Source organism: Leucopleurus acutus, assembly GCF_964270905.1.
Source record: "Leucopleurus acutus genome assembly, chromosome: 13".
Taxonomy (NCBI): domain Eukaryota; kingdom Metazoa; phylum Chordata; class Mammalia; order Artiodactyla; family Delphinidae; genus Leucopleurus; species Leucopleurus acutus.
This window is the reverse complement of record NC_139155.1, coordinates 23,970,730-23,988,860: the sequence shown is the minus strand read 5'-3', so window position 1 is coordinate 23,988,860 and position 18,131 is coordinate 23,970,730. Positions and strand designations below refer to the sequence as shown.

General features: G+C 48.9%; 1 protein-coding gene across 1 annotated transcript; it reads right to left on the bottom strand.

The window, feature by feature from the left end:
* Positions 1-12: 12 nt before the first annotated feature.
* MBD1 (methyl-CpG binding domain protein 1) lies at positions 13-17,621 on the bottom strand. The gene is given in 19 exon segments (XM_082853096.1): positions 13-862; positions 2,352-2,607; positions 2,609-2,639; positions 5,545-5,606; positions 5,690-5,824; positions 6,175-6,312; positions 6,406-6,705; positions 7,080-7,247; positions 7,839-7,907; positions 7,991-8,110; positions 8,241-8,315; positions 8,480-8,608; positions 8,702-8,848; positions 9,225-9,265; positions 9,437-9,605; positions 9,607-9,771; positions 9,867-9,981; positions 16,134-16,267; positions 17,488-17,621. Coding segments are annotated over 18 exon segments (2,247 nt in total). The 5' UTR covers positions 16,244-16,267; positions 17,488-17,621; the 3' UTR covers positions 13-845.
* Positions 17,622-18,131: the final 510 nt, after the last annotated feature.

Genomic DNA, 18,131 nt, shown 5'->3' with positions numbered 1-18,131 from the left:
CCTTATTCGCGTAGTTCTTTACAGGAATTTACAAGTTATTTTCACACATAAAACCTCTGAGCCTCACAAATATCTTACAAGATTGATGGAACAGCGGGTATTATCCTCATTTTACAACTAAACAATTAAAGCTGAGAGAGCCTGTTTTGTCAGCCAACTCAACCAGTAATGACAAATTTGTTAATAAAATCAGGAAACCGGGGCTTAGACTTGAGGTACCCTAGGATGGGGGGCAATCAGATGGGCTGGTACGGCAGTGACACGACCTGGCTGGGCACAATAAAAACTAGGGCCAGGGGTAGGATGTGGATTAGAATTGCAGGTGATCGGGCTCTGAGATTCCGGATCCCAGGCAGGAAAACAACACAGGTCAGGAAACCTAGAAGGGGCCCTCAGCACAGGTGGAGACCACAGCTGTACTTCTGGTCAAGAGCAAGGTGGTAGTTAATACCTAAAAGCCAAATAACACTTTGGTACTCTTTCTATAGTGGGGGTGAACATAGAACCATCACTACAACACAAAAAAAAAATCAGCACCTAGTCGGTCACTGACGTGTAATAACCAAAGTACAACTAGTACTGTGCATCCCATCTTAAGACCGCAATTTACGGTAAATTAGCATTGCTTAATCATTTGTAACGCGCCCACTTCGGATTTTGTAGGCAGTAATGTTTCTAGGTTTGGACTCCATTTCCTGAATTGCTGGTTCAGGCTTTCAGCCACAAAACAGTGTCTCTCTTCTCTTTCAAACTTTCTTTTAATAATTCTCTCATTTTGTCTTTTATGTCCTATAAAGCTTCTTCCTTCAACTGCAGTTCGGAAAAATACTCATTTTCATTTACTGCTAAGAGTTTACGTAGCCTGAAACAAACAAAAAAGAAAGAAATTAGATGGTTGTCTCCGTTCCCTGGACACGGTCCTGAGGGCCAGTTCCTTGATCTTCGATTCGGGTGCCTGGCCCGCCGGCTGGTCTGGGTAGAAGCACCCTGACACCACACCCTTGGGCAAGAGAAGCGACGAAAACGCCCTCGGCCTAGGAGCGGGTTTTGGTAAAAGCCACTGAGATCCTTGGGCGCCCGTCGGTAAGTAACCTCCGAGGTCTACAGCCTGGAGTTTTCAGCGAGACAGGGGAAATGGACCCTTGGCAATACCCGGCTGCCCTGCACATCCCAGCGTTGGTCCTGAGCTCGTCTTGCCGCGCCCTCACCCTGGGCGTGTCCCGTAATTTAATTCCGCTTCGGTTTTACCTGTTGAGCCACTTTGTGAAGAGGGGATTCGGCTTCCCACCGTGACGGCTCGGCTTGGGAACAGAAGCCTGGACCCAGCGGAGGCCACGCCCACGCCCCAGGGCCGCCCAGGCAGGCGGGTGAGGGGCAGCGTCTCCCGAGCCCCGGTGGGAGGACCGCGGTCCGGGCGCCGGAGCCCCCTGGCGGGCCTATTCAGTGGGTGGAGGGGCTGGGCCAGGCGCCAAGCCCGGTGAGACGAGGCTTTCAACCAAGTCTCAACCTCCTGGGAAGCCTAAGAGAAGTGATTCACCCAAGGTCCACGGACAGAACCTGACCTTGCTCTTGCCACCCACTATACCACTTTCTCAGAGGCAGTCAATCAACACTTAAGCACCATTAAGAGTCTCCAAAAGAAACACTAAGTGTATAAATCAGTAAACGGGACAATAAAAATCATTTAAAAATAATTTTAAAATAGAACAGCATAGAGATAGAAACTATTTATATTATTTCCAATGCCTATTGTGCCCCAACAAGGTTCACGCAAGGGCTGTCCTCCCAACAGTTTCCTGAATTCTGTGTTTTCACCATTAAATTCCACGATAAAGTTGGAAATCCATTCACCATTTGTAAATACATATTGATGTATTTAATAAAACTGCATGGACTATATCTTTTTCATTCCTGAATCCCAGTATTAAGTACAGTGCCTACCATGGGCCAGGTTCTCAATACTCGAATGACACAAAAATAGCCGAGACCAGCAAGTTTTTTCTGGGTGGGCTTGACAGAATTTCTGTACTTGCTGGGGTCACCATGAAATCCATGGTCTTCAGCTTTGCATTTTCAGCAACGCAGCTTTATCACGTTATCCTTTATCCTCAGGTGAGTAGTGAGACCCTTGGGAGCTGATTCATGGCAGGGTGGCTTTGTAACGTGTCACCTTGACTAGGCTACGTTTCCCAGTACTCCCTTCCCCGTACGCTTCCGGTTAGGATGGGCCACAAGAGACATTTTGCGTGATATCTGGAGGGCAGAAGTGAAGCAGCAGCACACTCGGAAGGTTGGTGCACGGGCACCAGGCACTGTTGCAGTTCACACATGTCATTTATCTGCTGGCTCACCTCGTTGGTATGGGGCAGCAGTCAGGCCTGCAGCCAGGCCTGCAGCTGCTCCACCTTCCCCAGGATCTTCCTTCAGCTTCTCTAATTCCTGGCCCAGATGCATATTTAACTCTGTGATGAAGGGCACCAGCTTCTTCTGCAGGAAACCCACATCATCGAAGTTGGAGGTGGTGAGAGGCTGACATGGGTTCCGGGCCATCCGCGTGGTTTGCAGCTCGTGCTCGTGGGCGCCAGTGTCTCCTCGGTCTCCCACTCTTTACATCCATCTTCCCTTCCCGATTGCCTGCCCTGCAGACTTCAAGCTCCAGCATTAGATGTAAAAACAACAGCCTTACAGAGACTGTTCAACCAGCTCCCACAACTGCATAAGGTCAAATCCCTACAATAAATCTTTTAATATACATATTTATATGTACATATACACATAAAATCTTTATATTAGTGGTGCTGCTTTTCTGACTGTATCCTCATACACACAATAACCAAACTCTTATCTCATGAATCAGAATGCTATTCAAATAAATTTCACTTAGGACATCACTGTCAAAATACCACTAGAATGCTAGGGTTGAGTGGTTGGATCCTTGTTGGGGGGGAGCAAAACAGTATCAATAAAATTATCCAGTCTTGCCTCTGGCTGAAGTAGGCAGGGTGAGGCAACGGAAGGAGAAGAGGAGGGTGGCAGAGGGCTATATAATGAGTTAAACTAGAGAAAAGATTAATCTACATCTGAATTATCTAAAGCTGCAGAGCTGGGACTAGAGTAAGGCAAGCAAAGCACATAGGCTACAAAATTTAAGGAGGGAGGCATGCACTCAGTCCTGCCACTGTAAAGCTAACTAAGTAATGAATCACAGGTCTAATTTTCTTGGCACTTTATGCAGAGTTGGAAAGTGAGGCAGGGCTGAGCCAAGACTGGCCCTTAGGCAGGACGTGAAGCAGGAACTCGGACTCCTAGTAGATAGGGGCTGAGAGCAGAAACCAAGCACAAAGGTCACCAAGGGACAGGGGATTCGAGTTGTGAGGAATGATGAGCCAGGCCAGGAGCTTTACTTCTGAAGGCTGCTTTGGCTGAGGACGGGGAGTGACGGTAACAAGCAGCGCCAATGGGGAAAGATGCCCTTTGGGTTTGAGGGATCCTATGCAGCACCCAAGGCCTGGGAAGAACCCAGTCTCAGGAGTTGCGGGTGCTCTGATAAGGTGGCACCATCCACAATGGCTTGGTGCTCCCTAAACCACCCTAAGGGCAGCAGTGTTAAGGGATTTGTTATAAAGCTTAGAGTAATCCACCTTGTTTTCAAGGTCACTGGAAACTTGCGTTAATATAACATTATTACACACTATTAGATATAGGTTATAGTTAACAGTTTAGTGGCTTAACTTAGGACAAGGCTTTTACAACCTGGGTCTGATTCTAGGCTCTATCAATATTAGCTGTTCGACACTGGACAAGTTATGTAGTTTCTCTGCATCTCAGTTTTCCTGTCTGCAAAAATGGGCAAAACCAATGCCTTTCTAGAAAGATGTTTCTGAGGACTAAACTAGGTCCATGGGAGGAACTCACCAAATAGCAGTTCCTTTCCTCATTTATTCACATTACATTCCCAACTGCTGTCTCCCTGAGGAAATGTTTAGAGTCACGGCCAGGTCTCATCCAAATGTATTTAAAATTATTTATGATGATGGCTTGTTTAGGCTGAAGGTGGCTTTAATTACATCCCATCCCAACTCCCCCATCCTTAATATCCACACTTCTCAGGCTCTTGGGATTTGCACCGGTTGGAGCAGGTGCACCAACTTTCTACTCTTTTCCTTCCTTTTCTGCTTACTTCCTCTATAAGCTCAAAGTACTGAACAGGCCTGCTCCTCTGGTTTGGTGGTAGGTTTTCCCAGTTCCTACTGACTCCCACACAAGCCCTGGCAATCCATCTATGGTCCAGCCTCTGAGCAGATCAGTGTTGTCTCTCATAAAGTCGGTCTGTAAATATCACCTTGAGTCCTACAGTCTGCAGAAGCCTCCAGTCTACTGCTTTCTAGCTCCAGGTTTTTTAAGGTCCTTGGACCTAGAGAAGAGGGAGCAGGTCTGTATGTTGAATGAGGTTCCCTATGTGCAAAATGGAGCATCACAAACCATTCCCTACTCTTCCATTTCCCCTTAATTTTCCCTTCTCTCTTCTAAAATCTTCCATTACAGACAATGTAGCACATCAAGCACATCATTACCTTCTCCGGTAATATGTAATGACTTCATGCATAGGGGAAATAAGTCTCCCCAGTTGGATTATAAGCTCCCTGATGGCAGAAATCCTGTATCTTCTGAAGGATAAGCCTTCCAGGGTCATTGATTCACCACTGTATGCCACACTGCAGTGTACCCAGAAGGGCCGCAATCAGTACCTCAGTACTTGCCCAGGTGCAGGTGGAGAAGTCTCTGGCCTGCAGACACTAGTTTGCAGGAACAAAGGAATCCAGGAGTTTAGGCCAACAGGTTTATGTTGCCTGTGTCTGGGGCTCTGTTCAGGGCTGTCAGCAGTTCTGCAGGAGGCAGCATCCCCCTGTCCTCCTCCCACCGTCCCAGTCCTTACAGGCACCTATCCTGCCTTCTACTGCCACGCCTGCGGGGACAGTCCTGTGCAGCAGCTAAAACAGTAAATGACCTCAACGGGCTCTGGAAAAGCTGAAGAAACACAGCCTAATCCCTTCCACAGAGGATACTCCAGTTGTATGTAGATCCAGATCACAAAGCCATCTTAGGACCCAGGTCTCCTGCCCACCCACCACTGCCCAGCCCACCCATTCATCTTTTGGAGACTCCACAGGCCTTCAAGACCCCGAGTGATAATTCTCTGAATAAGAATTTATATATTAAGCCTGACCTCTGTGGATTTTCTTAGGGATATGGGGACAAGGCTTTCCTTTTCTTTTTCTTTCAAATCTCATCACAGGTCACCAAATCCTCTCCCCCCATCACCTCCCGTAACCCTCCTCAAGAACAGCCCTGACCTGGACCTCAGGAGAAATCTCTAAGGTCCTGTACAAACCCCGTCACTGACTGTGACAAGAGCAGTGGTGTGGGGCCTTTACCTCCCACAACACCATGCCAAAACGCTGAGTGTACTTTTAAGACTCAGGGCCCACATCTGACAGGCACCCCACCCAATCCCATCCCCACCCCTCCCTGTGGAGGGCACACCTTGGCAACCAGACTGCTGTGTCCCGGAGGCGGGTTCCACCCAGGCTGAAAATCTCCGTGATCTGGGGAAGAATTAACACCAGGGTCAACATGGCTGGTGGGGCTAAAGCAGGGTCAGGAGAGTGAGGTGTCCCCCAGCACTGACCACGGGCGTGCCAGCCCCTCCTGCCTCCTCCTCTGGGGCCAAGTCAGCGGTGGGGTCATCCTTGTTCTCCTCCTCCTTGTCCTCCTCAGGGTCAGGTGGCTCTTGCTTCACAGGTGGCAGGCCTGGGTCTACTGCCTGGGGGAGGTGGAAAACGGGCAGTTGTCAGAAGGGTAGGGCTGGCCTAAGGAAAGTGTCTCTATCAGCCAACATGTCACTGTGCTGACAATCCCACTTCTGTCACACCTGAGCACAGAAAAACCATCTCTCTGCCTACAAACCTTTCCCATTCCTCACAGATTTCCATTCTTCTGTTAGCTGGGCAGCAAACCAGGCAAAACTAGTTGCCTGGGGAGGGTGGGGCATCTGTCAGACAGGCGGGATGATTCTGTGAGAGGCTGTCATCAGCACACTATTACTTTGCTCAAAGAACCACCATCATGGCTCACCATCACTCTGCTCACAGACCACCCATCACTGACCCCCACCTTGCTGGGGCAGCCAGGCAGCAATACAGGAGAAGTCAGGATGGCTGTGCCCGGTGTCCAGTCTTCCTGGGCATCCGCCTTCTCTTGCTTCACCTGGGGTAAGGCCACGACCCAACTCAGGCCAGGGCACTGGGCCTCCTGCGTGAAGGAGGATGGCAGCAGACTTGGTCCCAGCTTCCCCACACGAGGCTGGGTGGGGTCGGGAAGGGCAGGATAAGGTGGGACCCTCACCTGTAACAGAGCCGCTGTGGAGGCTGGAGCTGGGCCAGGCACCTGCACGGGACTGCTTGCACCCTCCCGTAAGAACACGAGGTCGGTGCCAGGCGGGGGCAGCACAAAGCCACTGCCTGCTTCCTGCTTCACTGGAGTCTGGGCACGGTCTGGCTGGGCCATGGGCGTGGCCAAGGGAGGCTTCGGGGTCTGACCCAGACGGGGCCTTCGAGCAGAGCCAGGCCTCTTTCGACGCGGGTAAGGTGCGGGTGGCCCGGCGCCATCCTCGGAACCTGCCCAGACACTTGGCAGCAGCCGCTTCTGTGAGGAGAGATGGGGTGTTATGGCCGCTGGGTACGATGGCCAACCACACTACCCTGCCCCGATCAATGTGCCTGTGACTCCGCTTCCCCCGCCCCCGTTAATCCCAGCACAGAGTCTCCTCAGGTATGAGCCCCTCGTCACTGAGCCTGCTAGTCTCCTGTTGGCAATGCCAGTGCCACCCAGATTCTTCATTTATCTCAGCACAACGTCAGCTAATTGCTGGCGGAACCCCTTGCCCCACCCACCGCTCCGAAGCTGCAGGACCCATCTGGCCGGTCCCCACCCACCTACCAGGCTGGCCCATCCCTCTCAGGCACCGGGGGGCCTGGCACTGATCGCCCCACCCACCTGACCCATCCTGCTGCACCCACCATAGCAAACTGCAGGCACTGGCGCCAACGACACTTCTGGCGCTTCTGGTTGCTGCCCCCGAATTTGGGCTTATCACAGCAGAAGTCGCAGTGGCCACAGTCCATCCGCCGCAGGCAGGCCGCACAGGCCCCACACTTGCGGTTCTGCCGACGGTTCGTGTAAGGCTGCTGGGGAGCAGAGGGACGGGGGACGCTGTCACTAGGACAGTTACAATGCTGCTCCTGTTACTCCTCCACTAGCCCCACTGGAGGGAACTGGCTGGACACTGGTCTTAGCCTGACTCCCCACTAGTCACACCTCAGTGTCTGCTAGTCGAGCACCAGGCAGTATCACTGTACCGGATGGCCCTTGATACCACGAGGACTGTGGCTGCTCCAGCACGGTATCATCATTCTATCTGCTAGTCCCCCACTAGCTACCAAGACAATGTCTTTGACCCCCATCTCCAGCAGGATTTTGCTGACACTCTTTTAGCTCCCATCACTGCACCTGCAACATCTGCTCATCCTGCGTGAACTTCAGTCACCATGTTCCTCTATTAGTCCCACTAGAGTGCTGGTTCATCCGACATTAGGTACTGTCAATTCACCTGTTGATCCCATATTAGTGCCTACCCCACTGTCTGCTCATCCCACACTAGCACCCATCACTGTGCCTTACTATTCCCTTATTAGGCCCATGGCAGCATCTGCTTCTTTGGGGTTAACCAAGTGCCCTGGGAGAGTCTAGGCTTGTCCAGGTAGGGTGAGGCCACTCACTAGCTCGTCCTCGTCTACACAGTAATAGATGAATTCAGCAGGTGGCGAGGGGGCCAGGGCTCTGGGGTGCTGCAGAGGCAAATGGGGTGGGGTCAGGGCAGGTAGTGGGTGAGGTTACGGTTGTGCCTTCCCCCTGCCCACCAGGGCCTCACCAGCTCTGGAGACTCTGGAGGCTGCGAGGGCGGAAGTGCAGGCAGTGGCTGGGTTCGGGGGGGGCGCCGCCGGGGAGCCACCTTGGAGTCGCAGCCTCCCCTGCGGCGGCCGTGTTTACCCTGAGAGAAAGCCAGAAGGACAGTTTAGGCTTGGTGGTACCAGGTAGACACAGGACCACCTGCTTCCCCCGAGGTGTGCAGAAAGCATGCATGTGGGACAGGCAGGCAGAGGGTGGGCCGGGGCACTCACAGCAGGGGGAGCCACAGCTAGGGGAGGGCGTCGTTGACATCGCTGATGGTGGCGGCGGAGGCGGTGTGCAAGGTGCTGGCAGACAGGGGCAGGCGGGGCCGAGGAGGTGAGCATGGGACGGAGGAGAAAAGACGACATGAGGTGGGCAAGGCCAGGATGGGAGGAAGCAGCGGCAGCTTTAACAGTACAGTGAGCTCTGCCGCCGGCCCACCAGCGCCGGCCCCTCCAGCCTGACTCACCCGCAGGCAACGCCGCTGGACGCACCTCCACTGGCGCCTGAGACCAGGGCGGGGAGGGCGAAGGCAGACTCGACAACGGCCACAGTCCTCTCGGGTCTGACAGCCCCGGCACACTCCACACCCTCGGCTCTGTGGGGGGCCGGAGGTGTGACGCATGGGGCCAGGGCTATGAGGGTCAGGAGTGCAGGTGAGCCTCGGGCCCACCCCACCTGCCCGACTCACCCTTTCCACAATCCGGAGGCACCGTCTTCGCTCACACTTGCAGAACAGCCCCGAGGCCACATCATGGGGCAACTGCAGAAGGCAGGTGGAGCAGGCCCCACAGTCTTCTGTTACCTGGCAGGCCGCACACTCCCCGCAGCCCACACGCTGCCAGGAATGGGCGGGGCAAGGTCACAGGTCCAGGCAAAGTGGCTCCAGGAGCACTGCCCCTCGTGTGTCTACTGACCCAACACTGGCCCCCATCATCATGTCTGCTCGTCCCCCATTTGTCTCATCACTCACTGTCTGATGACTACTGATTAGCCACCATCATTGAGGCCATAACAATGTCTACTGTTCCCCTGTGAACCTCGTCACTGTGTCTACTGATTAACTCCCATTACTGTCAGCTGACTGTAGCTAGCTCCCTACAAAATGACTCTGACACCCTATGGATCCATCACTGTTCCTTCGAACTCTCATCAGCCCCTATCACATCCTGCTCCCACCGCACACTTGTGAGGAGGAAGCAGGTCGTGCTTACCTTAAACATCCTCTGCTCCCGGTTGAAAGCAATTCTCTGTGCTGCAGGGAGGAAGAGAGTAGAAGAGAAATGTAAAGGGAGCATCAGATACCTGACCTCATGACTGCCTCCATCCTGACATCTACCATTCAATCTCCAGCCAGACACCTGTGTCCTAGCCTGACGCCAAGCCTGCTCCGGCTCTACCTCCCAGTGCCCCAGGGGCCACTCACCTCGGCAGTCCTTGCACAGAGTCTTGAGCCGCTGCCGTCGGGTTCCATCCCCTGAAAAGCTGATTCCACAGTTCTCACAGCACCTGGGACGGGAAACATGGGCGTGGGGCCGAGTGCACCCCCAACCACAGCCCTCGTGGACCTGGCTCACTTGAGGCTGACACTCACCCAGGCGCAGGAAGTGAGGCTGGGACTGTGCCAGCATCAGCCTTGGTCTCATCCCTTGGGGCCTCCTTCCTGACTTCGCTCTTCGAAGGTCCAACCTGACGTTTCTGAGCCTTGGCTGGCTTCGAAGGCTTCTTCCGCTTCCTGCTGGGGATGGCCAAGGAATGGGCCTGGAGATAAGAGCAAGGGCAGGAAGATGTAAGTCAGCGGGTGGGTGTTAGGTGGCTCAGCCACTCCTGCCTGGGTATCCCACACTGTACAGTACCTTGGGGGCTGGATAGCACAGGATGCCTTGTTTGAAGTCAAAGAGGGTGAGATCGCACGCAGGGCCCAGGTATCGGGTCAGCTCAACTTTGCTTCGGATCCTGTCTCCTGTGGGGCTGGGGGTGGGCCAGGACGGGTTGGTACCTAGGTGGAACCACTGCCACTCCACCCCCACAACCCTCCCACTGGGCTGGTGAATAGGCCTGCAGAGCTGGTGGGATACAGGAGGCAGCCTGGGATCAGCCTACGAGCCCCGACCAAGTAACTATCCCAAATAATCCTGAACAGCAGGAAGATAAAAGGTGTAGAAATACCAGCAAGTATACAAACAGTAATAAGTAATATAAATGTAAACAGATGTGCATGTATTTATAATGTGTACTACTAGTGGTATTCTATGTAAGTGAAAATAAACACAAATAGGAGCACAAATACATTGAATAATGTAACTGTGTTAGCATTATATACTAAATACATAGACAAAGAAAACTTACATAAGACACAAACAAATGTTTTAAATATAGCTGGCCCTTGAACAACACAGGTTTAAACTGTGCAGGTCCACTTATACATAGATTTTTTTCAAGAAATATACTGGAAAATTTTTTGGAGATTTGTGACTATTTAAAAAAACTCAATGAACCACGTAGCCTAGAAATATTGAAAAAATTAAGAAAAAGTTAGGTGTGTCATGAATGCATAAAATATATGTAGTACTAGTCTATTTCATCTTTTACCACCGTAAAATATACATAAATCTATTATAAAAGTTTAAACATCAAAACTTATTTATCACACACTTAAAGACTGTATGTGGTACCATTCGCAGTCAAGAGAAATGTAAACAAACATAAAGATGCAGTATTATACCATAACTGCATAAAATTAACTATAGTACATATTGTACTACTATAATCATCTAACAGCCACCTCCTGTTGCTACTGCAGTGAGCTCAAGCGTTGTGAGTATCTGCTTAAAATGCCATGGAAGGCTAATCATCTCCGAGTGAGCAGACTGTTTCTCCAGTAAACTGCACATCACAGTAGAAAGTGACCCCTTGCAGTGGTTCTCATGTCATTTTCATCGCGTTTAGCGCAATACCGTAAACCCTGAATAACATCATGGGACCCATAACAAAGTGTAACTAGTGATGCTGGAAGTGCTCCCAAGAAGCAGAAAAAAGTCATGACATTACAAGAAAAAGCAGAATTGCTTGACATGTACCATAGACTGAGATCTGCAGGTGGTTGCCCTCCAATTCAAGATTAATGAATCCAGTTGTAAGGACTATTGTAAAAAAAAAAAAAAAAAAAAAAGGAAATTCATGACTCTATCGCTGCAGCTACACCAGCAGCTCGAAAACCTTGTATTTTTTGCAAAACACCTTTTTATCTCACACTGAAAATGCAGCTCTTATGTGGATGCAGGATTGCTATAAGAAAGGCATACCTATAAATTCCAATATAATTCAAGAAAAAATGAAGTCACTGTAATGACAGCTTAAAGCAAAAGGAAGGTGAAGTCTCTAAAGCCAGAGAATCTAATGCCAGCAAAGGATGGTCTGATAATTGTAGAAAGAGGTTTGGCTTTGAAAGTGTCAAGATAACAGGAGAAGCAGGTTCTGCCAACCAAGGGGCAGCAGACAAGTTCCCAGACGCCATTAAGAAAATCATTGAGGAGAAAGGATACCTGCCTGAACAAGTTTTTAATGAAGATCAAAGTGCCCTATTCTGCAAAAAAAATGCCAGAAACGACATATATTAGTAAGAAAGAGAAGTGAGCAACACGATTTAAAGCTGGAAGGGACAGGCTAACCCTACTGCTTTGTGCAAATGCAGTCAGGTTTATGATCAGTACTGCCCTTATCTATAAAGTTGCTAACCCTAGAGCCCTGAAGGGAAAAGACAGACCCCAGCTGCCAGTCTTTTGGTTGTACAAGAAGACCTAGACAGCGAGAACCCTTTTTTTTATTGGTTCCATTGATGCTCTGTCCCTGAAGTCAGGAAGTACCCTGCCAGTAAGGGACAGCCTTTAAAGTTCTTTTGATATTGGACCACACCCCTGCCCACCCAGAACCCCATGAATTCAACACCAAAGGTGTCGAAGTGGTCCACCTGCCCCCAAACACAATGTCTCTAATTCAGCCTCTAGATCAGGGGGTCATAAGGACCTTTAAGGCTCATTACACACAGTACTCTACAGAAAAGACTGTCAACACTATGGAAGAGAGCCTTCATAGACAGAACATCATGAAAGTCTGGAAAAATTACACCACTGAAGATGCCATCGTTATAGAAAAGGCTGTGAAAGTCACCAAGCCCAAAACAATAACTGCTGCTGGAGAAAACTGTGTCCAGATGTTGTGCATGAATTCCCAGAATTTACGACCAAGTCAATCAAGGATATCATGAAAGAGATTGTGGATACGGCAAAAAGGGGGGAGGGGATGAAGGGTTTCAAGACATGGATCTTGGATTCAAGAGCTATCAGACACCACACCAGAGGAATTAACACAAGACGACTTGATGGAGATGAAAGCTGCCGAACCAGTGCCGGATGATGAGGAAGAAGACGAAGAAAAAGGAGTGCCAGAAAAAAACTGACATTAGACAATCTAGCAGAAGGGTTCCGATATTCAAGAATACTTTGACTTATTTTACAACACGGACCATTCTATGATATGGACACAAACTAAAGCAAACAGTGGAAGAAAGATTGGTACTGTGTAGAAACATTTTTGGAAAAGTGAAAAAGCAAAAAGGTCAAACAGAAATTACCATGTACTTCTGTAAAGTTACACCGAGTGTTCTGGCCCTCCTGAGTTCCCTTCCACCTCCTCTCCTTCTGCCTCTGCCGCCCTCCTCAGCAAGACCAAACCCCTCCTCTTTCTCTTCCTCCTCAGCCTAATCAACGTGAAGACAACAAAGATGAAGACCTTTATGATGATCCACTTCCACTTAACGAACAGTAAATAATCATCAGGCTGTACAGTTAATACTTACCTATCATGTTTGTGCGTGGGTATCTTTGTGTGAAAACCTAACAACTGTACGGCAAGAACTGTATGAGACGTTTCATCACCCAAGTATTCATCTGTGCGAGACTTGAAGTGGATTGCCTATACTTACACAGGCATAAGGTGAGAGATATTTAATATAAACTTAACATGTTAGTTTTCTTACTGTTTTATAACTTTGCTTTCAAAGAGTTACATTACCATATGGTATGCCTCTCTCTCTGGCAATCAGGGAAACTGCCTATCGTCACAGGTAAGTGGTTTTTAAAAATGTTCCCAATACTGTATTATGAATATGATTATAATACTGTATGCCATAAAAATTTTACAATTCATTCATTAGTGTACAGGTGAGGCTACCATGAAGCAATCCATGAAGCAATCATATCAATTATAGTACCCTATCATAAAGCAATCGTATTGCTCCTTCTTAGTTATCAATGCATGAATTGTTATACCTGTAAATAAACATAAATTTTTCAATTATCTTTTCATTTTTGATGTCTGGTATTAGTAATATGTATAATATCTACAATGTTTTGTATCATATAAGACAATATTGATGTAGGTACTGACATACAAGCAATTCATCTTGTAAACAGATGATGTAAACTTATGGTATTGATAAATACAGTACAGTACTGTAAATAAACTTTTTCTTCCTTATGATTTTCTTTTTTTTTGGCTGCACCACACGGCTTGCAGGATCTCAGTTCCCCGACCAGGGATTGAACCCGGGCCACAGCAGTGGAAGCCCAGAATCCTAACCACTAGGCCACCAGGGAACTCCCTTATGATTTTCTTAATCTCTTCTCTAGCTTATTTTACTGTAAGAATACAGTATATAATATATACAACATACAAAATACGTGTTAACTATTTATGTTATCGGTAAGGCTTCCAGTCAACGGTAGGCTATTAGTAGTTAATTTTTTTGTGTTTTTTTTTTTGCCGCGCCACATGGCACTCAGGATCTTAGTTCCCCCACCAGGGATTGAACCCATGCCCCTGCAGTGGAAGTGCACAGTCTTAACTTAACCACTGGACCACCAGGGAAGTCCCCAGTAGTTAACCTTTTAAGGAATCAAAAGTTATATGTGGATTTTCGACTGCACAGGGGATTGGCACCCCTAATCCCTACATTGTTCAAGGGTCAACTGTACACATATAAGTAAGTGTACATATAGATATACATACAAATACATATGTAAACAAATAAATGCAACTACATACAAAACAAAGTATAAGTAACTGATGTTGGGAGACAATATTCCACAGGTCTCTCACATTTCTACATGTCTTTCAAGAGCAGCATTGACTATCCTTTGTTATGAACTATCTTTTCAAGGATATGTGTACAGCATCAGCCTTGGAAGATAAGAGATAGGGTGTCCTTCCAGAGCAAAGGGAAGGCATCCTTACTGTCCTAACATTATAAAAGACTGGATTCCTTAAGCTCAAGGTTCCTCTCCTACAACACAACCCAGTGCGTGTGTAGGTGCTAATTAATTACTCTCTTCATGTCACCCTGTGGGAACTGGCATTTGGTGAACTGGCACAATAACGATGACATACTGGATACTGCTAATGCTGTGAGTAATAAACTGTCTTTCATCTCTGAACCAGAAGCCTCATATCTCCTACTAGCATCCACAGAACCGCGACACATTCACTTGCTATCTTGCCTTAATTAGGGTAAAATCTCTGGCCTTTTCAGTTCTTGATCATTGCACTTATATTTATAAATTTTGAAAGTTTTATAAAAATTGTAAATATGTGGATAAACGTACAACTAATATAAATAAACATATAAACATTTAAAAAACACCATATGTTTATTTATAAACATATAAATAAGTGTAATTGTAGGTACAATTTTACTATATTCCTCCAAGGAAACAACAACTTACATACAAAAAAAGTTTAAGAAATTTAATAACCGTATCACTAACATATTCTAAAAGACCTTAAATCTTTAAATGTAACTGGTTTATAAAAATGTATTTTCATGTATTTACAGTCAATTCTCATTATTCACAGTAATCTGTTCTATAAAGTCACCTTGAACACTGAATTAGTGAGTACAGAACCACTGCTCCTAATGGAACTACAGGTTAGGTTCCTGTAGCCTCTGGTCACATTTTGTCAGCTGATCAGTATGTAACCTTGTTTTACGTGTGTTTCTGTTTAAAGACACCCTGCTTAATACAGTCCTCTTACAAATAATTAACTGCATGGTCTTTGAATGATTTAAAGCCAGGAGCTTTGGAAGCCATCTGTGTTATATAGGTTCCTTTGTCGATGTAAAACAAGCCAGTCTCATCAGCACTAAAAACCTACTCTTCTACATAACCCTTTTCCTGTATAACACTTATCAGGTGTTTTTTAAATTCTTCCATAGTCTCTTATCTGCAGAACCTGCCTCACTTGCAAATTTAACACATTTCATGATGTATCACCTTCTGAAACGTGTGAGCCAGCCAGCACTAGTTGAGACAGGCTTAACATTTTCATAACCCTGGGTAACATGACTGTCAATGTCCTTTGCTTTCAGCCTCACAACGCTGTCCACTACACTTTAATCATCATCTCATGGTTCCGCGAATTCAGCCACTTTAACACCTTTTCCTTAGCTTCATCAGATACTATAGATGTTACTTTAGCACTTTCTGGAGCAGCCTCATGTACTAATTGGCAAATTTCCTCTTCTTTTTCTAGATATACTGCCTTTTTGATTTATTAACATTGAACTCACAGCCAACAGCACTGCAACTCATGCCTGAACAAAACTTATTTAATATGTATTTTCTGCATATTGCACGTCCCCGACTTCTTGCACTTAGAACACTGGACAGCACTTCAACACTACACTTGGGGGCAACTACAAACAGCAAAATCACCATTAAAAAGTACAAAAATGCAAAAAACAGAACACTAAATAGACCTCAAAAAGGATACTTGTTTACAGTACAAGAGCTAAAATAAGAAAGCCTCGTGCAACCTCGGCTGGGAACACATGCATCAGGCGACTTATTTTTCGCTGCTCTGTGCATATCCACAAATGACCATGAAAGCACAGTGAGTATGACTTTGGGGGTACAAACAAATTTTAGTAAGCAAATTTGCAAATATGGAATCTGCAAATAATAAGGACCAACTGTATATGCATAATTTAACCCCACCCCCTGATTTCACCCTGCCTAACCAGGCTCAGCCCTAACCCCTGACTCTGTCCACAACCCACCCAGTACCTCTGGTAATAGGTGTCTGAGCGTCCACAGGTGGCACCTGACTTGCGAAAGACCTCACGGCGCTTCCAGCCAGGGCCCAGGGCCGGGCAGTCCAGCCAGTCCTCAGCCATGGGGCCACAAGAAGGAGCAGCGGCCTGCAACATGGAGGGGGCAGTGGGAGAAACTGAGGCTCTAGGGAGGAACATGTTGTGCCCCAGGCCGCACAAACCCACGGATCTATTAATGCTTGTTTAAGATCTAGGACCTGCCATAAGCAACTGGCCAATGTAAGGAAGAGAAAAACCCCCATCCCCACTCCATTCTTCCCTGTCCTGGGCCCAGGAGCTTGTCATTCCCCCCACTTCTTGACCGGGTAGCCCCATCCTCAACCTAAGGGTCTCCATCCTCAATGCATTCCTCACTCTCAGCGTCCTAATCCCCAATTCCCCCCCCCCCAGTCTCAGCTTGAGAGACCTCAGTCCTCCCATCCTCAGCGCAAGAGGCCCCCATACGACTCGTCCCCAGACCCAGGTCCCAAACTCTCCCTCAGTATCCTAACCTCCCATTCATTCCCTTCCTTGACCCAGGAGTTACTAATCTCTCTCTTTCAGTCTTTTAACTCTCCCATTCCTTCCCTGTCTGCTGTCCTCTTATCCTGCTACCTCAGTATTATTGCCTCGACTTCCTCTGTGTCCTCTGCCACAGAGCCCCCAGCTCCTCCATATCGTTGACAACCTCGCCCACCTTATTTTCCCTCTGTCGGTGCTCTAAGCCACAATTTCTTCCCAAGCCCCCAAACCTCCCTATTCCCCTCTTCTGCAGCTAAAAAGTTCCCTTCAGCGTCCTCATCCTCCCATCAGCTTTAGACATCCCTTCCGCGTTTGAACCCCCCCCCCACCCCATTCCTCTCCTCTTGGGCCAGGATCATGCCATCCCTAACTGTCAGCGCTCTGACCCCCTATTTTTCATCGTCCTCCATATGAGACCCTCGTGCCTCCCTTTCAGCATTCCAACGCATTTCTCCCCGTCATCAGCCTGAGAGCCCCTCATTTCTCCCCTTGAGCGTTCTGGACCCCCATTTCTCTCTCCTTAACCTGAGAGGCCCCGATATCTGCCCTCAGCGTTCGGATCCTCCCCTATTCCTCTCCGTCCTCGTCCAAGACCCCGACACTTCCACCTGTCAGTCTTCTGAGCCCATTCCTCCCCGTCCTTCCCCTAAATTCCCCCATTACTCCCCTTCAATATTCCGACGCCGCCATTCCTCCCACTCATCGGCCTGAGGGCCCTTCACTGCTCTCCGTCAGCGTTCTGAGCCTCAATTCTTCCCCATTCTCCGCCTGAGCGGTCTCCATTTCCACCCCCACGACTGTCTCACCAGCTCGGCTCCCGGCCGGTACCTTCCACCGCTCTAGGTCCGCTGACCCATGGCGAGGGTCCCGCCTGTGGCTCTCGCCTTGCCCAGCTCCTCTTCTTCCTCCTCCGCAACCGCTTCCTCAGAAGCTGTAGCTGTCGCCGTCGCCGTCGCCGTCGTCGCCGCCGCCGCCGTTCGTTGCTCCAGGAACCGGATATCCGCCGCCCAACCCTCGGGCTCCGCCCCCTGGCGGGACGCCTGCGCGCTAATACCCCGCCTGCGCGAACCCTTAGCGGGGAGGACTCCACGCCTGCGTGCTGAGTCCGGTGGAGGAGCGTGCTCCTTTTAAAGGGACCTGCTGCGCTTGCGCGCCGACGTCCCACTCAGGCCGGCGCCTCATCGGAGACTTGCAGCGCCTGCGCACCTCGCTTCGCGCCCCTCCGTCCATCTCCTTCTCGCCTGCGCTCTCCAGTCCCAACCTAAGGGGAGGAGGGGGATTGGGGTTCCTGGTCTCTGTTTGGTTGGCGATCTCCACAAGGAGTAACTGGGAGGGAGGAGGGGAGAATGCTGGGGTCGTGCCAGAACACTCCTCTCGCGCCTGTTACCTTGGTCGCGCCTGTGCTCTACCGTTCCTCCTGTCAAGGAAAAATTAATCAATAGTCGATCTA